General features: G+C 45.7%; 4 protein-coding genes across 4 annotated transcripts in view; 3 read left to right on the top strand and 1 right to left on the bottom strand.

Annotated features, from left to right (window-relative positions):
* Window positions 1-67: 67 nt before the first annotated feature.
* Window positions 68-6,403, top strand: march5l (membrane-associated ring finger (C3HC4) 5, like). The gene is made up of 7 exons (XM_041960214.1): window positions 68-165; window positions 2,003-2,093; window positions 2,468-2,670; window positions 4,030-4,160; window positions 4,249-4,420; window positions 4,517-4,683; window positions 5,076-6,403. Exons 2-7 carry the CDS (start codon window positions 2,065-2,067, stop codon window positions 5,238-5,240), a joined length of 867 nt encoding a protein of 288 aa, XP_041816148.1. The 5' UTR covers window positions 68-165; window positions 2,003-2,064; the 3' UTR covers window positions 5,241-6,403.
* A 786-nt stretch (window positions 6,404-7,189) lies between these two features.
* On the top strand, window positions 7,190-10,707 carry LOC121623025 (BTB/POZ domain-containing protein KCTD9-like). Its single transcript, XM_041960140.1, has 11 exons — window positions 7,190-7,344; window positions 7,529-7,650; window positions 7,739-7,782; window positions 7,865-7,958; window positions 8,095-8,153; window positions 8,240-8,368; window positions 8,448-8,515; window positions 8,588-8,833; window positions 8,968-9,073; window positions 9,176-9,309; window positions 9,455-10,707. The coding sequence occupies exons 1-11, from the start codon at window positions 7,297-7,299 to the stop codon at window positions 9,569-9,571; spliced, it is 1,167 nt and encodes a 388-aa protein (XP_041816074.1). The 5' UTR covers window positions 7,190-7,296; the 3' UTR covers window positions 9,572-10,707.
* A 766-nt stretch (window positions 10,708-11,473) lies between these two features.
* On the bottom strand, window positions 11,474-21,652 carry LOC121622843 (secretory carrier-associated membrane protein 1-like). The gene is made up of 9 exons (XM_041959858.1): window positions 21,442-21,652; window positions 17,574-17,651; window positions 16,313-16,420; window positions 15,790-15,901; window positions 15,202-15,330; window positions 14,024-14,183; window positions 13,831-13,932; window positions 13,396-13,513; window positions 11,474-13,307 (listed from the first exon to the last, which is right to left on the bottom strand). Exons 1-9 carry the CDS (start codon window positions 21,496-21,498, stop codon window positions 13,158-13,160), a joined length of 1,014 nt encoding a protein of 337 aa, XP_041815792.1. The 5' UTR covers window positions 21,499-21,652; the 3' UTR covers window positions 11,474-13,157.
* Window positions 21,653-23,116: 1,464 nt separating this feature from the next.
* The window catches only part of ap3b1a (adaptor related protein complex 3 subunit beta 1a), a 59,891-nt gene continuing 56,939 nt past the window's right edge, over window positions 23,117-26,068 (top strand). Inside the window, exon 1 of the mRNA XM_041959884.1 lies at window positions 23,117-23,413. Coding sequence (XP_041815818.1) covers window positions 23,286-23,413 — 128 coding nt within the window. The 5' untranslated portion in view covers window positions 23,117-23,285. The remainder of the gene's footprint in view (window positions 23,414-26,068) is intronic.

The following is a 26,068-nucleotide window of genomic DNA, read 5'->3' as shown; positions in this document are numbered from 1 at the left end:
CCACATACGTGAATGCATCAAGCAGCGTCGACCAATCAGATAGCTGCTAGCTTGTGCTGTTATCCTGCCCTCATAGACTCAACATAACCGAATGAGCAAAACACAGCGGACCAGATCGGGTTTCACGCTAAAACATTTCATATTTGGACATATTATTATTTTCAGGTAGGTGTTATTTTTATACCAACATCACAGCTGTTCTCTTAACCGACAGTCAGCGACGACAGCTATATTAATGGTTAATCAAGCTTAGCACTCGTTTACTAGCTTACTGTAAAAGTAACAGCTCCTTAGCTGAAGTTAACTCTCTCCTGTTAGCATTAGCATGAGTTTTGTCTTTGAGGTCACAGCAGGTGGACATGAGTTTGAAGTCAACAAACGACATTAAAGTCAGTTAAATTAAGAGAAATATGACTTTAGGTGAGCGGAGTGTTCATTTTCTTGCTTGTAATTCGGAACCGAAGCTAATTTATTTCGCAATAATGCTTTTACTGTTGCTTTCAGTTCATAGTGAGTAACGCTCGAGTGTCCTGTCACACGTCACATTTTATTCTCAAACTTTGGACTTAAAAGAATTTGTTCGGGGACAGATTTAGTATCAGCAGGTCGAGTCCACGTTCAGGACGAGCCTCGCTGGGCTCAGATAGACTGAAGGTAAATGTTCAGGTACTGGTAATTTATAACAGTCCAGTGGTGAGAAGAGGGACTGACTGTGAGGTAGAAGGTAGATTATATCTCTTAGAGTAGAAGGAAGAGTAGTATAAAATAGTCAAAGCACCTCAAAATTGTACAGCTCGATCAACTTTTTTTTTATTACCAATGTGTCTAATCTAATCCACAGGTAATTATCACCAACTTTGGTTTCCTTCTCTCTACAGAGCTTTTCGATGAGTGCTTCCCAACTTTACTGTGCTGCTCCAGTCTCATTAGCCTAGCTAGCTAGTTTCTAGCTGTAAAAGCTTCTGTACACCACCTGCAAACAGCAGACAGACACATTTAGAGACTAGCTGCTGAACACAGTGGAACGTTTAGCAGCTGAAGAGTCCGATATTTCCCCTCGGGAGCTGGAGGAGACCAAAAACAGAGCTAAAAGAGAGACAATTCTTGTCACAGATAAGGATTCAGTGGGATACAACTGTTGTTGGATGTGTGAATTGTAGCATCCCCGGTTGAATGATGGTCTTACTCTCCAACTGATGGTTCACAACATCTTTATTTATAACTGCTGCTCCAATACTTGTTCTGAACACACCGTAAGAGCTAGGAAGTAAATAAACACAACAGAAATATTACCTTACCATTCTGATTTTAAAATATAAATGTCTTACTTCTGTCGCTTTGAGCCTGACAATCTTCCAATATTTCACCACAATTCAAATGCATTTTACTTTAATTTAATGATTGACAATCTCCAATAGAGTACTATGATGTAAGCACGCATATATAACCAAATTCAACCAAAGACTAGCAATGACAACAAATCTCAATGTATCATGGCTAATATAGCAATTTAGCTAGCCTACACATACGAGCCTACTCAATATAAACTCTGAACAACTTCTCAGAAAAGGCTTTATAACGTGACTCAAAGCTGCACACAAATGACACAAACACAGACAAACCTTGTGCCCTTTTCAACCAGGTGCGAAGTAAACAAAAGCGTGATGTGCACTTGCACATGTTTACCGTCATATACGTCTTTTTTACTTCCTACCGCATTCCGCCTTCAAAATAAAAGCACCAATTTTTTAGAAGTTAACCAAATGAGACAAATCAACAAAGATCACAGGAAACACTAATAAATAGAACAAACGTCACTATTTAGGTCATTTACATGAATAGCCAACTGTTTGCTAACAAGTTTGCTGTATCAGCTTTACAATGTGATGCCAGTGTTATGAATGAATGCAGGTGTAAGTACCGCACCTTAAGAAGCATCCCACCACTGCAACTGTCGCACAAACAAGCTGTTGTAAAGTGTCTGTCTGTGTGGCTCCTTCAGGTCTGTGCTGCGGTCTGATGGCTTCATGATAACATCCAACAGAGCAGAGCCTGTTCAGCACCATGGCCCACGCTGAGGAGCAGCCTGAGAAGTAAGAACACCTCCCCCGAGAGGTCCATTTCATTCTGCCAGCATTTTCTATCATGAAGGCGTTTTAACAAGTTAGACGTCAAGCTGTGGAGGAGGATGCAGATTATCTGGATGTGACTCGTACGGCAGGTCTGGATCATTGAAAGTGAATTAAATTCCATTCGTTCATCTCTGTTGTATTTTGTTGGCAGTAGAAATCTCAGAAGCAGATAATCTGGACAAATAAAACCAAAAGGTGCCACTGGAGAGAAATCAGGGGGCTTATGGTCTACAGATGCAGCTGCAAGTTCAAGAGTGAGTGTTTAAACAATACCTCTGTGTGTGTGTGTGTGTGTGTGTGTGTGTGTGTGTGTGTGTGTGTGTGTGTCCTGTCAGACACTGCTGGGTGTGTTTTGCCACTGACAGAGACGACCACAGTGCAGAGTGGGTGAGCCCCTGCAGGTGTAAAGGCTGCACTAAATGGATCCACCAGGCCTGCCTGCAGCGCTGGCTGGACGAGAAGCAGAAAGGAAACAACGGAGGAGCGGTCAGCTGTCCGCAGTGCGGCACTGAATACCACATCACCTTCCCCAAGATGGGTAAGTGAAAGCTCACAGCGACGGGTTGTTCGGTCCGGCTCTCACGTCAAAGTCCAGGGAACCTTCAGGTTTTGAAGATGAAACATTGGGTCACAGAAAGTAAAGGAGGGGGAGAAAAGAAGCAATAAAAGCCTTCATTTAGTCGGACATGTTGGTTTACGGTGGAAAAGTTCAAGGATAAGGCTGGTTATTCTAAATTTGTCCAACAACATGTACCTCCGTCTCTCAACACTTCCTGACTTCCTGTTTGTGGCTCTCAGCTCCAAGCACATTGGTTCCTTCTGAACATGTTAATCTTTAAAAACACGTCACAAATATATAGTTTCAGGTTTTAAAAGGTTCAGTTATTTCCTCAAACTGCTGCTCACTGTGGGTTTTATCAGACAAACAGGAGCAGTGGCGTGCACAGCCCAGTTTTTGAAAAACGCGCACTAAAGTGCCCTCTTGGACTCCAAAGCACGTGCTAAAGTGCCCCCTGGGAGCCAAAACACGCGCTAAAGTGCCCTCTTGGACGCCATTCGTGCTAAAGTGCCCCCTGGGAGCCAAAACGCACGCTAAAGTGCCCTCTTGGACACCAAAATGCATGCTAAAGTGCCCCCTGGGAGCCAAAATGCACGCTAAAGTGCCCTCTTGGATGCCAAAACGCATGCTAAAGTGCCCCCTGGGAGCCAAAACGCGTGTTTTAGTGCCCTCTTGGGATCCAAAACGCATGTTAAAGTGCCATCTTGGGATCCAAAACGCGTGTTAAAGTGCCCTCTTGGGAGCCAAAACATGTGCTAAAGTGCCCCCTGGGAGCCAAAACGCTTGTTCAAGTGCCCTCTTGGGATCCAAAATGTGTGTTAAAGTGCCCTCTTGGGATCCAAAATGGGTGTTAAAGTGCCCTCTTGGGATCCAAAACGCGTGTTAAAGTGCCCTCTTGGGAGCCAAAACGTGTGCTTAAGTGCCCCCTGGGAGCCAAAATGCGTGCTAAAGTGCCCCCTGGGAGCCAAAATGTGTGCTAAAGTGCCCTCTTGGGGGCCAAAACGCATGCTAAAGTGCTCCCTGGCTGCCAAAACGCGTGCTAAAGTGCCCTCTTGGACGCCAAAACACGTGTTAAAGTGCCCTCTTCAGTGGCGAGGACACGCTATATGTGCTCTTTTTTCCTTTTCGCCCCTGCCCTTCAAAAGGTCTGTGCACGCCACTGAACAGGAGGAATTAGAACATTTGTTGGAAGAAGATCTATCAGACTGTGGTGCACAGTTAGCATTTAGCATTCACTGTTAGCATCCACTGCTGGTTTTCATGGGATTTGTTGAAAAGAAGAAAAACACAGAATAAGACCTGTCTTCTCCTGATTTTTGTGTTCTTACCTCTCTTCAGGCCCGTTGGTGTATTTCCTCGAGCAGGTAGACAGAGCGCTGTCACGGGCCAGTCCATTCGCTGCTGTGGGGGTGGTGGTCGGGACTGTCTACTGGTCCGCTGTCACATACGGAGCTGTGACTGTCATGCAGGTGCACAGACTAACTGTGTGATCCACAGAAAGAAGGTGAAAATCAGTGTAACTGTGGGACCTTCAGCTCTTTGTGTGTTCGTGCGCAGGTTGTGGGACATAAGAAGGGTCTTTACGTGATGGAGCGAGCCGACCCCCTGTTCCTGTTGATGGGTCTGCCCACCATTCCTGTGGCGCTGGTCCTGGGAAAGATGATCCGCTGGGAGGATTATATAGTGAGGCTGTTGCAGAGATACTGTTATAAAGGGAAGCTCCCACCAGGTATAAACACACACACACACACACCGGGGGGTAAATGAACTCAACAGTGATTGGCTGATGTGATCAGATTACCTGAATGTGTGTTTTTAACCTCAGGATCCAGTCGTTATCTTCCTCGTGTCCCCGTGGACGGAGCTAGTGCAGGAGATCGCCTCTCCGTGTCCAGGACTCTGTGTGGAGCTCTCATCTTTCCCTCCATCGCCAGTCTGGTGGGACGGCTGCTGTTTGGACGGATGCCCTCCAACCTTCAGCGCACTGTGCTGGTGAGTATTAGTACATAAGTACTTCAATGGCACAAGTACTGCACTTGGCAACAATTTAAGAGCCAGTGTAGCTGGAAGGCAAAGGTTTGATTTACCTGTCGATCTTTGTTCCAACACTCACCTGTGGTCCTGAGCTGTGGGTGGAGGGATGTCTGCGATGGATGGATGAATGGATGGATGGATGGACAGATGGATGGATGGATGGATGAATGGATGGATGAATGGACAGATGGATGAATGGACAGATGGATGGACAGATGGATGGATGGATGGATGAATGGATGGATGAATGAATGGATGGATGATCTTCTATCTGTGCTAGAGGTCACTTGTTTTTTTTTTGTATTAAATGTTGCTCAGCTGACTCGATGCCGTCCTCCTCTTCCCCACAGGGCGGCGTCGCGTTCGTGTTGATCAAGGGAGTTTTGAAGGTGTATTTCAAACAGCAGCAGTTCATCATTCAGGCCAAACGACACATCCTCAACTACCCCGAAAGAAGCAGGGACGGACAGACCGAAGGCGGGGAGGAGGACACGGAGGACAGTGGCAATGAATAGTTTTAGTAGCCTGGACTGAGGCCAGAGATGAAGATACAAAAGCAAAACATATTTTACCATAAAACACAAAGCAGAACATTCATGTTTGAGACGTGTAGAGGAGTGTTTGGGTATGTTGGAGCCTTTAGTTCTAGTCTCATCACAAAGGTAATTGTTATTAACCAATAAGAATCATCGAGTTTACAAGCAGTGAAGTCACCGTGTTAAAGTCAGCTTTCAGCAGACGTCTGAGCCCTCAAACATCTCGAAACCGGGTTTGATGAGTGAGACGAGGGAGTCGAAGTGAGCATGTGCAGGACAAGGACTTCAGGCAGGCTAAAGGAAAGGAAAGATGGCGATTATCAGTACACACACAGCAGAACTACGTTCAAATCATTTCATCCAGAGTCTGACTGAAGCTGCTGAAGGTTCACCTGAGTCCTCTGAGTCTGCAGAGTCTCAGACAGACCGAGTTCATTATTGCACGTCACACATTCAGCCGTTCATGTGCCTTATTTGAAGCACTTTTCCACAACGGAACAAGCTTTACGAAGTGCGAGCTGCCTGTCAATCCTGGACCGGAACACGAGGATCAGGATTCATTCCTGCACAGTTCTCCATCTGAAGCTGCTTTGTGTCGTCCAGGTTCTTCGATCTGATGGATGAAAGCTGTTTTCCTTCTGACTCCAGGATGTTTAGATTCTTGCTTAGCACTGACGTTGTTTAATAAAAGGTTGGCGGGTATCTTGTTTTAGCATTGTCACCTGCTGAATCCGAGCTGTGTGCAGACTGAAGTAATGGATGCTGGAGTGGAAATGATCCCACAGCTCCCAGTACAGGAGACTCAAACCAGTCGAGCATTTCAGAACGAGTCTGCAGCAGTTTTTGGACGATTGTTTGCACTTCCTGTTGTGGCTCAGCTGAAGCAGAGCTGCTCAGTTACTTAGAAGATAAAAATAAAAGTTTGAGATTGATTATTGGTTTGGAGCTTTTCGTGCTGAAGATGAGGAGGTCCTGGTCTTCACGAGGCTGAGGACGCCCGTCATGAAGAACGAGACTCGGGGACTTTAACTGCACGGTTTCCCTGCAGACGTTATGTGTACGTTAAAGGAGCTCTTCTTCTTTTAAGCTTTGGTGAATTTGTTAATAAAGCTGTTTGTAAAACAAGTGTGACATATTTTATTAATCCTTTCATTAGCTGCTGAACAGATCAATGCTAATGACTTCATATTCTGAATTTAAAACTGTTTCCTCCGGGGTCGAAGGTTTCTGTGTCACTGACTTTCCTGGATGAAGAACGTGGAGTTAAGATTTCGTCACTGCAATCAGATAATTAAGTTTCTATATATGAGATATTCAGTCACTAGATGCTGCAACATTTATGAATGTTTCATATGTTAATTGTATATATATACAGTTGTGATGATATAAGTATTGCATTGAATTTTAATGGTTAAAATACACAAATATTAACATCAAAATATACGTAAACACTTGTATTTTTACTTAATGCATTAATGTGGTCATCACTTTAATGTTGCGGCTGCTAAACTTTTATACTATACTTTTATATACTGCTGGATGTATGTGGAGGATAAATACAGTTTGATCTCAACCTGAGTTATATATCATGATGTATTTGTTGATTATCTTCTTCATCTACAAAGAAACTAAAGTTTCAAACAGATGTAATGTAAATACAATATTTCCCTCTGAAATGCGGTGAGGTTTAAGTATAAAGTAGAAGAAAACGGAAGTACTCATTTAAAGTACAAATACCTCAAAATTCAGGACTTGAGTACATGTACTGCAGTGTATTGCTCTGCTGCAGGTTACAGTTGTAGTTACTGTAAAGTCTTGTGTGAACTGTGATGATTCGCTGAGATGTGGAGGTCCCGCCCACTCGCTTTACTGATTGGCTGTCACGCTTCGCTCTGAATAGCTGATTGGCTCTTTCCGCTTCCCTGTGCGTTTGAGCGGAGTCGGAAGAAAAGTGAGGAAACAGATTGTTGCTAAAGAATGAATTTTAAAGGCTAAAAGTCTGAGCCGGCGACGGTTTGGTTGATCTTATTTTGCCATGAGAAGAGTCACACTGTTCGTCAACGGAACCTCCACGAATGGAAAGGTAAGCCGCGGGAGATTAAAGGGAAATAACGTCAGATGTGTTGGTTAGCGTACATTCGTGCTAAACAAACATGGCTAGTTTAGCTTCCGTCACGTTAGCTGGTGCTACAAGCTAATGTGAGGCATTGTCCTTAACGTGCGGGCCTGTGAGTGAGCTGAGGTGTGTTCCCGGTGCTGTCACACAGGTGGTGGCCGTGTACGGCTCTCTGGAGGATTTACTGTCTGTGGCCAGTTCCAAACTGGGAATAAGGGCCTCTAGTGTTTATAATGGGAACGGCGGCCTCATCGATGACATAACGCTGATCAGGTGAGTCCCAGAGCAGTTCACCTGCAGCGTCATGTCGGCGTCATGTATGTGATGCGGTTGTAAACAGTGTGGTTATCTGCGCCTGCAGGGATGATGATGTGCTCTTCATATCGGAGGAAGATTCATCTGAAGGTAAGAAGCTCAACAACCCGGCCTGAAGGTGAAGATGTGTTCATGATTTGTGTCTGCTAACAGTAGCTTGGCGTGTGTGCAGACCCTCAGGAAGACCTCATTGGTCCTGAAAGAGGTCAGACTCACACTGATTGGCTGACGCTGAACGTCGGCGGACGCTGCTTCACCACCACCAGGTGAATGCGACCGTCGTGCATTCGTCCATTCCAGCTTGCAGCATCCTGGACGGCAGCGTTGAGCCGTCTGCAGGTCGTTGTGTTCCTGCATGAAGGATTGACTGTGTGTGTGTGTGTGTGTGTGTGTGTGTTTCAGGAGCACTCTGGTCAGTAAAGAGCCCGAGAGCATGCTGGCCCACATGTTCAGAGAGAAAGGTGAGGTCGCTCCTCAAACACGATCTCTCAGTTTGACCTCGTTTTGTCGCGTGTGCATCATTTCCGCCGGTTCTTCTTGAATTCAGATGTGTGGGGGAACAAGCAGGACTCTCAGGGGGCGTACCTGATAGATCGCAGTCCAGACTACTTTGAACCCATCCTGAATTATCTGAGACACGGACAGCTCATCATCAACGAAGGCATCAACCCTCTGGGTACGCAGACACACTTTCAAACCTGCGTACAGGAAGTCGTGGATTACCGTGTTTCTGACCCTCAGTTCTTCCTCTGCAGGTGTGCTGGAAGAGGCTCGCTTCTTCGGCATTGAACAGCTCGCCGAACAGTTGGAGACGCTCATAAAGGTGAGTGAGTGTAGATTGAAGCGTGTTTTCAGTGCCACAGGTTTGACCTCCACACGTGTTTGTCTGCTTCAGTCCTCTCAGCCCCCTGACGACCACTCACCTCTGACACGCAAGGAGTTCATCAGGTTCCTGTTGGCCACCACCACCAAGTCAGAGCTGCGGTGTCAGGGTCTGAACTTCACCGGGGCGGATCTGTCTCGTCTGGATCTGCGCTACATCAACTTCAAGATGGCCAACCTGAGAGGAGCCAACCTGACCCACGCTAACCTGAGCGGGGCCAACCTGGAGAGGGCGGACCTGTCCATGGCCTGCCTCGATGTGAGCGCCGCCTCCGCGTGACGCGTCTGACCACAGACGGCGAACGTGCAGTGTTCATGCTCTGTGTGTGTGTGTGTGTGTGTGTGTGTGTGTGTGTGTGTGTGTGTGTGTGTGTGTGTGTGTGTCCATCCCAGGCAGCCAACCTGCAGGGTGTGAAGATGCTGTGCACCAACGCTGAAGGAGCTTCACTGAGAAGCTGTAATTTTGAAGATCCCGCTGGGATCAAAGCTAATCTGGAAGGTGAAGCGGCCAATCACGCACGTTCCTCAGACAGACCTGAGCAGGCGATGCCCGCGTTGAGCTCGTGTATGAATGCGCATGTGTGTGTGTGTGTGTCTGCAGGAGCTAACCTGAAGGGTGTGGACATGGAGGGAAGTCAGATGACGGGGATCAACCTGAGAGTCGCCACGCTGAAGAACGCCAAACTGAAGAACTGCAACCTGAGAGGGGCCACGCTGGCCGGGACCGACCTGGAGGTGAGAACACACACATGCACGTGCACACACACACACACATGCACGTGCACACACACACACACACACACACACTGTACATCCACGATCCACCTAAATCTGCACCGTTGAATCAGTGATGCATTCAGGTGTCGCATGTTTTTCCCAGAACTGTGACCTATCAGGATGCGACCTTCAGGAGGCGAACCTGAGAGGCTCCAATGTGAAGGGAGCCATCTTTGAGGAGATGCTGACTCCGCTGCACATGTCTCAGAGTGTGCGGTAACAAACACACATGTATGATTTATGGTGCTTTAAACCACAACACACACTCCGGCGGAGAGGAACGTACGGAAATCTACGTATTTCTGCAGATGTATTTCCAACTTCCTGTCCCTGAATCAGCAACTGTGGCTTTAAATACAACAAACTCCTCCGAACGCGTTCGTGTTCGTCAGATGTTATTCGATGAGTTCGAGACTTTTATCAAGGTGTATTCGTTCGGAACAGAAGGTGCGTTTGTGAGCATCGTAAATTTCCTCGCACACATCTCTAAACCTCGTTTCTGTTCGTGAAGCACACGCGTGCCGCCGCACACGCCTCCTTCCGACCACGACCAATGAATGCCAGACTTTGTCTTTCGCTCTGAACCAAACACCGACAAGCGTCGACGTTTATTTAACGGCTTATTTTAACGTGTGTGTTTCTTTAAGAAATGAACAGAAATGTTTGTGTAGGTTTACCAGGAAGTTGTCGTCGGGCTTTTGAATGTAGTTTATGAAATAATCTGCCTTTAGCGTGAGTTCACCAGCCTTCGAAACGTCGTTTGAACATTTAATTTTAAAACATTTAATTCAGACGTGACGCCGACTGTTCTGTGGTCGAGCTCTTCTTGATCCAACGTCCGCAACCCTGAACGTTTCTTCAGCTTTAAGCTAAAATATTCAGTCGCTGAAGTTTAAATGTGTAGAAATTCTGATGAGGTTTGGTTGTAAAGGAAGCAGAGTTTCTTTTTTCACGGCTTGCATGAATTCCAAATAAAGATAAGTGTTGTTAAATGATGTTTCTCAACAGCGCCCATTGAAAACAGATTGTGCACATTTTTATCTGCAGTATATAAGAAAAGTTAGAATAAAAAGTCAGGTCTGTTTTAGAAATCTCTTCTGTTTCTGCTCTTAATGGTTTCAGTTCTGCTCGTTTAAACTGCTGATGTATAAAAACCGTCTTTTCTGTATATTTTGATAACTGTCACATCCTGCTGAGTGACGGTGTATGAATGTGTGTTATCTCTGCGACACCTGCGTCGACACGTTACCTGTAAACTGGTGTGAAATGTGAAATCACTGAGGTGCTACACCTGAACCGTCTGTTCTGCTGCGTCCAGGTTAAATTTACTGTCTTTAATAAATGTTTGTCTCCAAACTGCCTCCTGTTTGCTTTTTTAGATTCATTATATTTTACTAAATGTTTTATTTATTATGCTACAATCTTACTATATTTTATTCCATATTGTTATATCTGACATTTGGATGTTGTACCTTGATGGCCCAGCAGAGGGCGGTGTTTCTCGGTGTCGCCGAGCGGCTGCCTTGCAGATTTGAGAGCGAGCGCTTCATCCCATCAGGCTTGAGAAGAAGTCAGACTGTAGAAAAACCTCACAAATATTTAGATTGATGTTTAAAAGGTTTCCTCAAACAGCTGCTCACTGTGGTTTTTTGTCAAACAAACAGGAGGAATTAGAGCATTTGTTGGGGACTATTTTCATTGGCGGATGAATCCACACTTGGTGCTGGGGTGAGTGTAACTGTTAGCAGTTAGCATTCACTGCTGGTGTGAGTCTGAACATGAGATTTGCCGGCAGTGATAGAAATACAGAGTATCATCAGACTGATCCTTTCAGCACTTTTCGGCTTCAGGCCAAACCTCCAGATCCGGATCCTGAGCCCAACCCTCCAGCATGTTGTCTGCAGCTCTTACATATGGTGATTTGGCTTGTGTACATAAATACACCACAGACCGGGCCAACCAATCAACATCAAGGGATCATTAGTTATCAGCTGAAGACTGAGATCAGCTGATTAATTGATTCCTGCCTGGTGAGCTAAACCTGCAGCCTAAACCTAAGAGATGCCTGCTGTACGACACAAATATCGGCATAACTTTACACAATAAAAAAACGTGAAACAGGTAAATAAGAAGAATTTTATTCAGTGTTAATACAATAAATATACAAAACTGAAACTACTCAACATGTGACTGAAGGTGAAACCAGAGAGCAAATAGCCGACATCTGTAAATCGTACAAAATATACAAACAGTCCTTCCTTCTCTTCTTCAGTCATTTCATTAAAATATTGTTGTTAGAGATGCTTTTAAAACCTTAATTTCATTCTCAGTGATTTTTTTTTTACCACAAAGCTTAAAGCCACAGCCAAAGTTGAGCAACAGTACGTCAAACAGGCAAAAAAAACTCCACGCAATAAATACCTGAAATCGACAGATCACCCAAAATCAAAAGATCCAGTTTTCTCCGGCATCAAACGCTGCTTGTCGGTGGGAGAGGAGGCTGTTTGAGCTCCGTAGTTCACAGAGAGGAATGGTTCTGATCGGCGCGAGTCCGGCTGGTCGATAGATTCAGACGGGGAAAAAAAAAGGATCAAAAGAAAGAGCTGAAACCACTTTTCAGCTGCTCCACGTCTCCGTCTGTGTCGTCTGCATGTTGCCAAAATACGACCAAAACAAGACGAGTCTGCAGCTCCAGAGCGGAAACAACCCGTCGATCTATTGATTAGTCAATTAGTCGACAAGTGACGAGTCTCAACCGCAATGTTAGTTTAGTTGGAATGTTATTATATCACCAAATTTCAATTTTCGAGCTGATGATGGCGCTGGATATGAATTTAAGGGATCAAACTAACGTGAATGTGTGAACGTCACAGGAGATATTTAGCTGAAATCACAAACGTTAACCTCATGGTGGCGCTAGAGGGAAAATCAGAGGCTCACCAGTGGGACCGGCTGACTGACCCAGCTGTCCCAGTGGCTTTTTCCCCAACTGATGTGAATAAACACATCCTATAAAACTCATCATCATCAGCCCTTCAGTCTGCACAGGTGAGTGTTTGATACGCAACAAATAAGATTTTGGGTGGCACGTCACTTTAAGGAAGTAAAACTACGCACTTCCCACAACCGAATTCAGAGGAAAGTGGAGAGTCGAAGGCAAAGCAGTGAACCGGAATGCACGGCATTCATCTTCAATACACAGTCACTCCACCAGGGGGCAGCAGCGTTGAGTTACGCACTCACAGAAAACAGCGAAACGGGTCAGTGAACGCTGCGTTAACCGATGACTACTGAGAGCTAGATGACCTCCACTTCATCGATAATAAATTAATTTAAAAATGGGAGGTGGCGATGAGGTGGATAAATTAAGGAACGGCTCAGAAACACAGGAAGCCAGTGGTGACAGAACCTCGGAGGTGGTCGATTGGTGGGAAATGCCCAGGTACGTTTAGAAGTTAGAGTTCAGCTACATTAGACCTTTTAAAGAGGACAAACATTCATTTAGTTGGCCACACACACACACACACACACACACACACAGAAAATAAGGTTGGGCCCGCTGGTTGAGCGGTGGTGGGGGGTGCAGCGAGGGGTCTCAGAGTCTGTGATGGGAGTGCACAATGTTTCAGGTAGGAGAGGACGGAAACGAGCCGGGTCCCTGTTTCATTCACACTTTGAATCCCAGATGGTGGGCGAGTGGACAGCCCCCCCCCCTCACAGAAACCACCTCGACACCGTCAGAAGGCTGAGGGGCAGCGGAAGCTGGATGAGCAGAGATGGGGGGGACGGAGAGCTGCGTGGGCCAATCAGATCTGCTCCTTGAAGGTTCCCTGTGCAGCCCTGGAGGCGGCGTTAGCAGCGGCGGCCTGGACGGTCTTGTTGGACATGACGCCCGTGGCGAACTCCTGCTGGGCCCTCTCGAAGCTGGCGTCGGTGGTTCGGTACATCGCATGGACCTGATGAGGATGAGGAGGGGGGGAAAGGAGATGAATTACATCTGAAGGGAGGTTCTTTAATCTTCCTGTGTGTCTGTTTTGCGTCTACCTTTTTGAACATGATGAGGGACATGACGGCCAGCGAGGTGAAGAGAGCGGCGACGAGGATCATTATAATGCCCACTGGGATGCTCCGGTTCAGGCCGGTCAGAGCCGAGATCCACCCGCTAAGGCAGACAAAGTCGTTAACGACCCCAAACACACCGTCTTCATAAACGTATTAATCCGCATCTGAAAATAGTCCTCAACAAAGGCCCCATCTCCTCTTGTCTGCTAAAAACTACAGAGCCCAGCTGATTAGGAATTAATGAGACTTTTAAAAAAATAAAAGCACATGCATGTGACCTGTTTTCCACACCTCCTTGCAGTGGCTCTATGCCCCCCCCCCTTCCCAGTTTGAGAACCACTGAACTGAACAATAAACTGACTGATGTTAAATATCATGCAATAATCCTGGATTTCTTTCCTTGTCCTGTTTTCTCACCTGGCGCCCCAACCAGTGATGCCGATGCACTGCAGGACGTAGACGCCGAACTGACAGATGTACACGAAGAAGAAGACGAAGAACCTGAATGAGCTGTCGCTCCTGCGGAAAGAGAAACAAACAGGGTGACAACAGCGCGCACACGACGGAACGGAGCTTTTTCACTTGCACGTCCGAGGTTTGCGTGGTTCACCTGAACGCTCCGTAAAGCGGCCTGTACCAGCAGACGAATGAGCACGGCGTGAAGAGCATGAACCAGAGGATGGACAGGCCGAAGTCCACCCCGCGCGACGTGTCCACGCTGAACCAGGCCAAGCAGCCCACCAGGTTAGCGAGCAGCGTCCCTGCGTGAACTGAAGCACGAGCAGAAAGGGTCGGGGCGGAGCTGTCAGTGAAGGCGGGACAGGGTGGAGGCCGGTGTCCTGACCAGGGCTGTCAACAGACTTGCTGGGGCCCGGGGACAAGAGACCATCATAGGGCCCCCCCAGCATGTTTAGAGTTTATAACAATGACAGATTTACGTAAATTTCCCGCTTCAGGGCTCGTATGTAGCGTAGCCTTAAGTGCGCCAGAGTGGGGTCAAACCATTCTCTGCTAAGACGGGGGGTAGGGATGTGTATATATATATATATACATATATATATATATATATTTGAAATATTTAATATGTTAAAGTTTTTCAGTATATGTTGAGTAGAAAATAATATTTAATTCTTCAGGCAATGATTTAATTAAAAAGAAATAAAGTAAAATAAATTAAGGGTCATTCAGGGGCCCCTATGGTCCTGAGGCCCGGGACAACATACCCGGTTGCCCCCCCCCGTCGACGGGCTTGGTCCTGACACTGGTGCACGCTCGGGGTTAACACTTCATCATGCATGCAGCTTAAAGGCGCTGTGCAGTGACAGTCTGGCGTGAAATATGACACCAGCCTGCCGGGTGGGGGCTGCTGCTGATGTGAAAAACTATGAAATTCTACTTTTATCAGACAACAATCTGTGAAAAAACAGGAGGAGCGAGGGGCATATCTGAATGCATCCGAGCCAAACTTTAAGCAATCACGTGACCGAGTCGCTTCATCTGGGCCACATGACTGCACCGCGCGCCCCCGTCACGTGGCCGCTGAGCATCACAGCAGGAAACTGTCGCTGTTCTACCCCCATCAGGACTGAGAGAGAGGAAATCAGGTGCTCTTATTCAGGGGGTCGATTGGTAAAGACATCACATGGACATCACAAGACGGAGAAATGCTACGCTGAGCCAACGTATTTGTTGTTACCATGACGACAGCCTGCCCGTTTGCTCCGACGACCCCCGACGCCTCTTCACGACGCGGCACACACAGTATTGGAAATGAAGGCGGCTACTCACACATCCACAGGTAATACATGATCTTGACTGTCTTCTGAAACTCTACAGGGATGTCCACCGTGATGTCGTGGTAGAAGCAGGGACCCACGGGGAGCATCTCCGGGAGGGGGGGCCAGTTGTTCTTCCTGCCTGGAACATGAGACGAGATGAGCTCGTGAGTTACTGGGAAGCGAGATCAGCTAGGCCGGTCGTCTAAATTTGAACAATTAACACGTCGCTATCGCTATCAATGGCGTTTGTTTGCCGGGCGCAGTGACCTCATGACACGTCAGCTGGTTGGCTACCTGAAAACACCCGGCGAAGAGTTAAAAGTTAAAGTTAAAGTAGGTAACTTCCTGTAAAACCACTGCTTATCATTTGTACTTTTCTGATTTTGTACAGATTAAACAGACAAAACATTTGTTAATGAGGCACATTTAGAGGTGCTGGTACAGGGCCAGGCTAGCTGGTTCCCCCTGCTTCCAGTCTGTATGCTAAGCTAAGCTATTTGCACCTTCATATTTAGTGTGCAGACATGAGAGTGGCATTGATCTGTTTTCAGTCGTGACGGTGGCGATGTGACGCTGTATGTCGGTGTCTGACGCTGACCTCCTGAAGCGCTGAGCGACTGCATTTCTCGCTCCCGGCGGTCCAGCTCTGCAGCCTTCCTCTCCAGCTCCTCCTGCCTCCTCAGCAGCTCGGCGGCCCCTCGCGACTGCTCCTGCACACACACACACATATAACACGGACGTCAGCGGTCTGGTGAGAGCGCAGGAGTGTGCGTCGGGCTGTTTGGTCAGTTTCTACTTTCAGAAAGAATCAAAGTCTCTACGGGGGCAGCACCAGCAGGAGGAGAGACAGCGACTTCAAACGAGATGCACCGTCACAAGTTATTTCCTCTGGCTGCCTGGATTTCTGTTGGTCTGCCTCCTGCAGAGCGACGCTTCTGTCCACAAACTCAGCACGTTAACAGATTTCCTGCCTTCAGTAGACTCCCAGAATCTCTGCCATCGAACATGTCACAGCCTGCTGGCTTCTACGGACCAACACGCAATATCATCAGCGTGGGGGGCGATGTGTCTCAGTGGACCAGAGAGCGTAAAGGTACAGAAAATGAGACACACGGCGGTACCTGTGCTTGAGGCTGCGAGTAGGCCGGCGGCTCCTCTGTGGGTTTCATGATGGCGGGCTGTGTGTTGATGGTGGGTCCTGCAGTCTTGGGCGCCATGGCCGCAGGCGTCTGTGGAGGAAACATGTATGCATTTATAGCAGGTTATCATGACAGCTCACAGACCAGTGGCGTGCACAGGGGGGGGGGGGGGGGGGGGGGGCGGTGGCCCCCCTTGTGGCCCAATTGTTGAAAAACGCGTGCTAAAGTGCCACCTGGGAGCCAAAACGCACGCTAAAGTGCCACCTGGGAGCCAAAACGCATGCTAAAGTGCCACCTGGGAGCCAAAACGTGCATTAAAATGCCCTCTTTGGAGCCAAAACGCGCATTAAAATGCCCTCTTGGGAGCCAAAATGCGTGCTAAAGTGCCACCTGGGAGCCAAAATGCGCATTAAAGTGCCCTCTTGGGAGCCAAAACGCACGCTAAAGTGCCACCTGGGAGCCAAAACGCGCATTAAAGTGCCCTCTTGGGAGCCAAAACGCGCGCTAAAGTGCCCTCTTGGATGCCAAAATGCGTGCTAAAGTGCCACCTGGGAGCCAAAACGCGCATTAAAATGCCCTCTTGGGAGCCAAAACGCGCAATAAAATGCCCTCTTGGGAGCCAAAACGCGCGCTAAAGTGCCCTCTTGGATTCCAAAATGCGTGCTAAAGTGCCACCTGGGAGCCAAAACGCGCATTAAAGTGCCCTCTTGGACGCCAAAACGCGTGTTAAAGTGACGTCCTTTCCCCCCCTGCCCTTCAAAAGTCTGTGCACGCCACTGTCATAGACATAATGTCAGAAATTCTACAAAACGAGGAAGTGACTTTACTCAAAATGACGTGCGACTCTTGTTAAACAGAGTAACTATAAAAACAGACAGATGTAACAGCAACAGTGTGAGCATATATAATATGAGACGTGACTTCTTCTTCTTCTTACATTAATCAAACAGCTCAGGTTAGTTGAGGATTTTATATATTTTTAAAGTCCAAATATGAGAGCACCTTCCAGCAAATGACTCACTCGCTGAAAGCTCTAAAAGTGGACCCCCCACAGATTCATCTTGTGACCCCTTCCAGAGGTCAAATATTTATTGGATATTCTAACAATATGAGATTATAATTAGTAAGAACGAGAGCTAAATAAAGAAGCAGGATAGGCAGTTTGAATTATAAGGTGAAGATTTAACAGGATTATCGCATCATGTGAGCTCACTGCCACGGGTTGAAGTGTACAAGTACTCACTGGTTTGCCGTCTGTGAAGGGATTGTACTCCTCCAGCCCCGGAGGAGCAGCCTGTCTGACCTGTGTCACCGACGGATCCTGAGAAAACAGATGAGAACAGGTTGAATGAGACAAACAGGAGATGTGATGAAAGGCTTCATAAAGCGTGAAGTGAATAGTTTTGGTCTCCGTCCTCGTGGAGCCGAGGACGAATCTGTGCACACATGTGAGCGTGAAAGCCCTCCATTATTCTGCCACATCGAGGCCAAACAGCCCTCTTTATTCTAAATGCCACAGGCCTATAATTGAACACTGGCAAAGATGGGATGATTCCAATCATTTTCACGGGAACACGTCTATAAATAGTCAGAAAAAGCCCGGCGCTGTTCGGCCTCTCTGTGCTTGACGTTTGCTTTAAGTGCACGTTCAGCTACAGCTAACTTTAAAAGTACACAGTTTAATATCTTCCTGCAGGCATCAGTTCAGCGACATTAACACACCTTTAGTTTTAAGACAAGCTTACCATCAGCTGCGTCATCAGTCGCGCACTACTTTCATTCAAATCGCTCGGATTAACATCCAGCCTGCACGTTCCTGCAGTCTGATCCGGGCTCAGCGGCGTCCTCTCGCTGTCTCTCTGGCTCTTAAGTTTCTGCGAGCATCTCTTCTGCCGCCGCGCACACACGGGCTGAAACTCGTCACCAGACCGGCGTCATAAATATTTCAGGGCGTGTTGCGTTTAAAGTTTAATGTCGCCTTATTGCACGGCCAAACAGGAACACGCGTATTCACCGAGCGTCGAGTCTTCGTCCTGAAATCTATACTCGCAGGAGTAAAGATGGAATGATCGCCGTGCACGCTCCGCCTATTGCATGTGTGAAAACTAATCACATAGTTATGGATTTGCTGTCGCTGAACAAGGCACGAGCTCGGGAACCTGCACCCTGTCACTGTGCTGCATGAGCTGGTGCATAAGTCTCAGTAGCTGATGACACTTTATCCAAGACTTCAACACTCTGCACGCTGCGCTGTGCTTAAAGGTGAAGCTGCAATACGTAACGCAGTGGTGGGTCAGCACACTCTGCACGTAACTTTCACATTTGATTAAGCTACGAAGGAAACACAATGTGATATCTGTACTTTTTTTAAATAACGGACACGGGAGACTAATCCCTGTAATAAGCCCACGTCGGAGAAATAGGTCAGAGCAGAAGGAACGATCTGATGCATGACTGGGAGATGAAATTTAGCAGGAAAGGCACCACAAGGGACCTGATGACCACATGTCGCCATGACAGCGCCATATGATTTCATGAACTATTGAAGATAGCTCAGAGAAGGGAACAAAGCTCTGTTTCTCCTCAGGCCGACAACTGCGAGCCAACAAACGGCAGAAAAATGGCAGGACAGCAGGGGTTCGCTTGTCACGTCAGTATGTTAATGCGGCCCCATGAATAATTCACTTTTCATGTCTTTCGCCGCCTCACGCTGAGCGGGGGGATGGCAGAATGACTTTTTGACTTTCAGCGACACATTACGGCCTCGAAAATGGGAGAAATCAGTTAACGTAGCCACGTATTCAGTGGCGTGCACGGGGGGCAGTTTTTCGCGCTAAAGTGCCCTCTTGGACTCCAAAACGCGTGCTAAAGTGCCCTCTTGGGCGCCAAAACACGCGCTAAAGTGCCCTCTTGCGAGCCAAAACACGCTTTAAAGTGCCCTCTTGGACTCCAAAACACGCGCTAAAGTGCCCTCTTGGGAGCCAAAACACGCGCTAAAGTGCCCCCTGGGAGCCAAAACGCACGTTAAAGTGCCCTCTTGGGAGCCAAAACACGCTCTTAAGTGCCCCCTGAGAGCCAAAATGCGTGTTAAAGTGCCCCCTTGGACTCAAAAACCGGTGCTAAAGTGCCCTCTTGGGAGCCAAAACACGCGCTAAAGTGCCCCCTGGGAGCCAAAACACGCGCTAAAGTGCCCCCTGGGAGCCAAAACACGTGCTAAAGTGCCCCCTGGGAGCCAAAACCCGTACTAAAGTGGCCTCTTCAGTGGCGCGGACACGCTATATGTGCCCTTCTTTTCCTTTTTTCCGCCCCTGCCCTTCAAAAAGTCTGTGCACATATCTGTCTTTATAAAATGAGTTCTGGCAACCGCTTTTTTGCTGTAAATCTAAAACAATACATTGATCTGCTGAGTCTCAATTAACTTATTAAAAATCAGAAAAAAATGATCATTCTATGAAAGCCTGTCGAGGGGGGGGGGGGGGGGGGGGGGGGTGCAACCGGGTACGTTGCCCCGGGCCTCTGAATGACCGTTAATTTATTTTACTTTACATTCACATATTTCTTTTTAATTAAATCATTGCCTGAAGAATTAAATATTATTTTCTACTCAACATATACCTAAAAACTTAAACATATTAAATATTTCAAATATATATATATATATATATATATATATATATATATATATACACCCCTACCCCCCGTCTTAGCAGAGAATGGTTTGACCCCGCTCTGGCGCACTTAAGGCTACGCTACATACGCGCCCTGAAGCGGGAAATTTACGTAAATCTGTCATTGTTATAAACTCTAAACATGCTGGGGGGGCCCTATGATGGTCTTTTGTCCCCGGGCCCCAGCAAGTCTGTTGACAGCCCTGATTCTATGTCGTTTTTGTCTGACTGTCTTAAACCCCCCAAACACGAGCACATTCATACATTTAAGATCCCAGAATGATCAAATATCTGGCGGTTTTACTCATGACTTAAATGATCAGTCCATCAAAATAGTTGCCAAATAATTTCAATCAACAAATCAATTAACTGACTCATCATTGCCGCTCTACTATTATTTTTGGCATGCTACAGACCTTGAGTATAAACTGAAATATAATCAATATGCCAATCCATGATGAAAGGTAGGGCAGCAACTGCAGATTAATTACATTATTAACTAATCTGTTGATTATTTTGTTTGACCATCAGCCCACAAGTCAAAGACATTCATTTAATTAGAAGAGTATAATAAAAAAGCAAATACTTACTCACAAATACTTGAGTGGCAAGAAAAAAAAAAACAATATTTAAACAATCACTTATCAAACTAGTTGCTTGACTTATCAGTTAACCTTCTGATCTTTTCAACTCTAATGAAAATGCTAATTAGTTGCTGACCTAGGGCCCATGGTTTGGTTGTGTGCTTTGCTCTTATTAACATGTTTTCTGAGAGCACGTCACTCACATGACTGTTTTAATAGCCTATTTATCTATCCAACAATAATCCCCTAAAATCCTGCACCTCAGGTGGAGGAGTTATTATCATCTGCAGCTTGTTACAGAAAGTCCATTACAGGACTCTAATCCCAGCCTTACACTGAAAAATATATTTAATATCCAACCCATCGCAGCACTTAGTCAGGCAGAGAAATCAGCATGAAAAACAGGAACGTTTTTATTTCCTCTCAGCGAAAAACAAACATGTGGGGGGGTCCCTTCGTTAGGGTGTCTGACAGGTGAAAAAGATATAACTGAAAAGAGCCTCAGGGCTTATATAAAACCACACACACCTTACCTGCCGCAGTCTGATTGACAGATAACACCTGCTGTATCACAAGGGAGGCTAACACGAGTCATTAAACTAGCTAACGCAATACCTGCTACCTTTACGTTACGTAGTCCGGCAAAGTGTTCAAATATTAACTGGCAGACTTTAACTAAAGCAAGCCAACAAGTCAAGTAACGTCTATTGCCAGCAGCTGTGACTATTATCAAACTCAAATAGCTTCATCACGCTGCTTTACATCCAACAACCAGTGCTCGAGTAACGTCAACCAGTTATTAATGTGAAATAACGCAGATGCTAATGCTAATGTGGCTAACGTTGCTAGCTAACGTTACCTGAAAGGGGTTGCTGAACTCCGGGTCCGCGAACGGATTGCTGTCGAAATCCGACATTCTCCAGAGAGGCTGATTTGGGTGGCTTCCGTTGAATGTGTCTCAAAACTAACTATTCAGAGCAAAGTTTGAACTAGCTGTTACGAAGAAACGAGTCGATGGTTTGAGGTAGACGCAGGCGATGACACGGAGGTGAAGTCAACTGTTGACTGTGTTCAGAGATGCTATCGAGAAGGAGATTGGTCACCAGAAGCGGAACAAGTGAGAGACAACGACACGCTGGGCGGAAGTGAACAATCGTCACATCCGACAGCTGGTGGAGGAATACAACTAAGTACACTTACTAAGTATTGTACTTCAGTACAAATTAGAGGTATCAATCAATCAAACTTTATTTCTATAGCGCCTTCCAACATCCAAAATGAGCACAAGGCGCTTAACAAAGAAGAATAAAAACAACAAATAAGTAAAATCAATTAAAACAAGTAAAAAGAATTAAAAAAAAACACACAGTCAGAAGGAGACTAAGCATTAAACGCCAGGCGGTACAAGTGCGTTTTAAGATGAGTACTTTTACTTTACTTCTTTTCTTTTCATGCCATTTTACACTTGTACTCGACTAAGTTTCATCGGGAAATATTGTATTTTTTGCTTTATTATGATTGCTTTAAAATTTTGATTTTTGCATATAAAACGTAAAGATCTTACAGATAAACATGCATTGTTTTACATTTAACTACGCCCCCATATATACAGGTACAGATGAATGTGAATGTGATAAGTAGTTTAATCAATTGACAGATAATTTATTAGCAAATATTTTGATAATCAATTAAGTCATTTTTCATGCAAAAACATTTGATGACTCCAGCTTCTTAAATGTGAAAATGCAGCAGATTATTAATACAAAATGTAAATCAGACGATAAATTAAGATATATTATTATAGGATAAAATTAGTTAGTTAGTAAGTTAGTTTATTTCAGTCATATATACACTTCAAAGCATCAAACGGAAAAAAAATACCAAGAAGTAAATAAAGTAATTAAATATAAACTCCATCTTTACCAGCTGCAACATTAAAGCCATTAACACATCAATGTAATAATTAGAATTCACTGATATTAGATATATATATATATATTATTCTGATGTTGGCCACAGTGCATAATGAGTACTTTATATTTGAAAGCAAATACTTTTGTACTGTAAATGAAGATTTCTACACTGTGGTATTACTATTACTTAAGTAAAAGATGCACATATTTTATGATTGAATAATTGCCACTTTACACATTTGGAGTGTTTTGTAATCGATGCTGTTGTGGCGTTTTGTCTTCTTTTATCAATAACTGCAAATCGATTAAATAGCCAACGTTATTTGCATAAGTAATCACCGGTAAAACAGCTTTTCGGTTAACGTTCTTTTACGTAAAAGACGTTTGACGAGTACGCATTTTTTTGTCCACTTTCTTCCTCTCTGGTTGCCGTTGTTACCTTGGCAACACAAAGGCTCGGGGGCGTCTCGGCCGTAGATCTGTAATTCCAAACGAGACGTCAGTTGCCACAGTTGCAGGCGCTGTCAGAATTAGCATAGAGCGGGTTCTAGTTAGCGCAGATCTATGTGCAGTCTGCAGCCGAAGCTCTGTCATGTGACACCAACTTGTCCAGCTCACACTTCCGCTACTGCGTGTGAAAAGTTAGTTGAAATCTCGGAGAAGTTTGGCTTTGCAGGGACTTTAAACGCTACTTTACACGATCATATCAATACGTTCATGATCAGTTTCTGAGTCGGAAGAGGAGCAGAATATAGGTTTACTTACCGGGCACTTTTTTTAAACGCTAAGCATGTCGACGGGCGCCTTGTACAATGACCAAGGAGGAGCGGAGGCTGCCGTGGAAGCGGGTCAGGAGAGCACCCCGACCTCCTCCAGCGCCGGAGCTGCCTTTGGACTCTTCAGCACTGACTTCAAAAAGTAAGCTAGCTTAGCGTGTGTTCCGTCTACGACCAACATTATTAATTCGTGGTGAAGTTAGACGGTTTTGAAGCACTTTGTACGGCTAATGTCCAACATAGCGTACTTAAAAAGAGGCCAGAAAGACCCTCCATCATCAACAAGCTGGGTAGTGATGGCGACTGACGGTTAGCTGTTAGCCATGGCGCTGTTCACTAGCTATAGCACTCATGTTTTCGATGTTTTAGTGTTTGATAACTTAACTTTTGTTTTGCTCTATGTGTATTCACAGCATACAGTTAAAGTTAGACACAAATGTGCATGTTTACTCTTGTTTATCTTGAAACCAGGTGTCTTTAGTTGTGCAGGGTGAAGAAGAAAGTGGAAATCTTTGTTTTTTTTAATGTACAAACTGATAATATAAGAGGGCCAATCTGCCAAGAAATGGCTCAACAAAATATTCTGCTGTACAGATGTTTGATTTTCATGTTTTAAATTCGTTAACTTTCTCTTAAAAGGCCTGTATAAGAAGGTGGGATGGCTTTTGCCAAGATTTATGAATTTTGGTGGAGGTAACGAAGGTCCGAAGATTTGTTTTTCAAGTTGACTTTTTTCGTGTAATTGTTTGAAAGTGTGTACACTGCACTTACATGGCTTATTTGGATTTGTGGTGTCTTGTATACCCATGCAGGCAGGCTGGCCATAGCTGCATGCATGGCACAATGGTAAAAACTTAATGTCTTCATACATTCTTATGCAGTTTGCAGCAATGAGTAGACTTTTGCAAAGAAATAGCATTTGGAAAGGACTAATTAACGTTAGTCAGCCTTAGTACAAAACTCCTTAACTGGTTCACTGAGGCTCGAGCCATTGCTGCAGTGCATAAATGTGCACAGTAGCAGTGGCGTGCACGGGGGCGGGGGGCAGGGGGCGTGACCGTGGCCCAGTTTTTGAAAAACACGTGCTAAAGTGCCCTCTTGGACACCAAAACGCGCTCTAAAGTGCCCCCTGGGAGCCAAAACGCACGCTAAAGTGCCCTCTTGGATGCCAAAACGTGTGCTAAAGTGCCCCCTGGGAGCCAAAACGTGTGCTAAAGTGCCCTCTTGGACGCCAAAACGCGTGCTAAAGTGCCCCATGTGAGCCAAAACGCGTGCTAAAGTGCCCCCTGGGAGCCAAAACGCGTGCTAAAGTGCCCCCTGGGAGCCAAAACGCGTGCTAAAGTGCCCTCTTGGACGCCAAAACGCGTGTTAAAGTGCCCTTTTTTTTCTTTTCGCCCCTACCCTTCAAAAAGTCTGTGCACGCCACTGCACAGTAGTGATTCTCGCAGCAGAATTGACACTTAGGCTTCAGACTGAATGGCCTCTGTATTTCAGTGTTAATAAGCAGAAAGAAAGTGTCTCAGTGCTGGAGAATGAAGGTGTTTAACACATGCTGCAGAGCAGACCAACACGGTAAACTGCGGTTTTATCAATGAGCGAGCTTCTGACCTTTTTGAGGAAATTATAACAAACTCATTCTTTAAATTTCTCAATTTCAAATTCCTGTAAATCCACACATTGATGATACGTATTGAACCAATCAATTGCCCAACCCTTCTGCACTTCATATGCAGTATCATTATGATAAGCATTAAACGTGCTGTGCATAAAAAGAGCATACATCTACGCACCGTATGGAAACGATAACACACATCTCAGCCTGCAGGTGGATTGGACTGAGCGCTGCACGCCTTATCGTGCATGAGCAGAACTGCAAAACATTACTCGTCATTGCAACAAAGACCTGGGAACAAGATCTGCTCGCCTCACCCTCAGTCTGTGCGTATTTATGAATAATCTGACGAGCTTGCCGTTAAAACAAGTTCCTCTTAAAGCACCGGCTTCAATATATGGACCCTGTTTAGCTGTGAAAAGCTGTCTGGATATATCTGCAAACCCTCTGTTTAAATGCTTTGCTTAGTGATACTCTGTGTTTTATTATGCCCATGTGTGGATGGATGAGAAACTATCATCTGAAGTTTGCATATTCAGAGTGTGAGCTATTTAATTTGTCAGTTGAGTTTTAGCCATGTGGGTGTCCAGGCTTTCTGTGTCCTATGCTAATATCACATCATAGTTAGCTTCTGCATTAGCTTGTCAGCACAGTGTTTAATCAACCTTTCTGGTTTGTAGTTTAATCTCAGACATGTGGCACTAGAGGGCAGCCAATCATCACTGCATCCATCCTTTGCATTTAGTTATTTACTTGTAAAGTCAGTGCTTAGCCCCTCTAGTTTAATGTACTTTGAGTGCGCACACACCAGGCTAGCTCCACAAATGCAGATTTTAGCTGCTCAGCACTCAATATATGCTTTTATGTGGTCAGTCCCACAAGAAATACAGTCACTAAATTCCTGAAATCACCCTGAATACCCTGCAGCTTCTCCGTTTGTCTGTGCAGCGTCATGAACGTTGTCTTGATGACATTCTTTTCCCGTCGTGTTAAATGTTGCTTAGCACGCCTAAGTGAGCGTCTAAGCTGTCTCACATGACCATCTACCCAGTAAGGCGAGGCTGGGTCATATGTTTGCCTACCTCTAAGCCAAGCCTGGAAGACCAGAAAGAGAGCAGAAGGGCATGAATGATGCTTCTGTTTGCACGGGTTTGCCTGACACAGTTCAGCCTGTGCATCCTGAAC

Source organism: Chelmon rostratus, chromosome 19 (assembly GCF_017976325.1).
Source record: "Chelmon rostratus isolate fCheRos1 chromosome 19, fCheRos1.pri, whole genome shotgun sequence".
NCBI lineage: Eukaryota > Metazoa > Chordata > Actinopteri > Chaetodontiformes > Chaetodontidae > Chelmon > Chelmon rostratus.
Note: the sequence above shows the minus strand (reverse complement) of the source record. Positions and strands in the feature narration are given on the sequence as shown.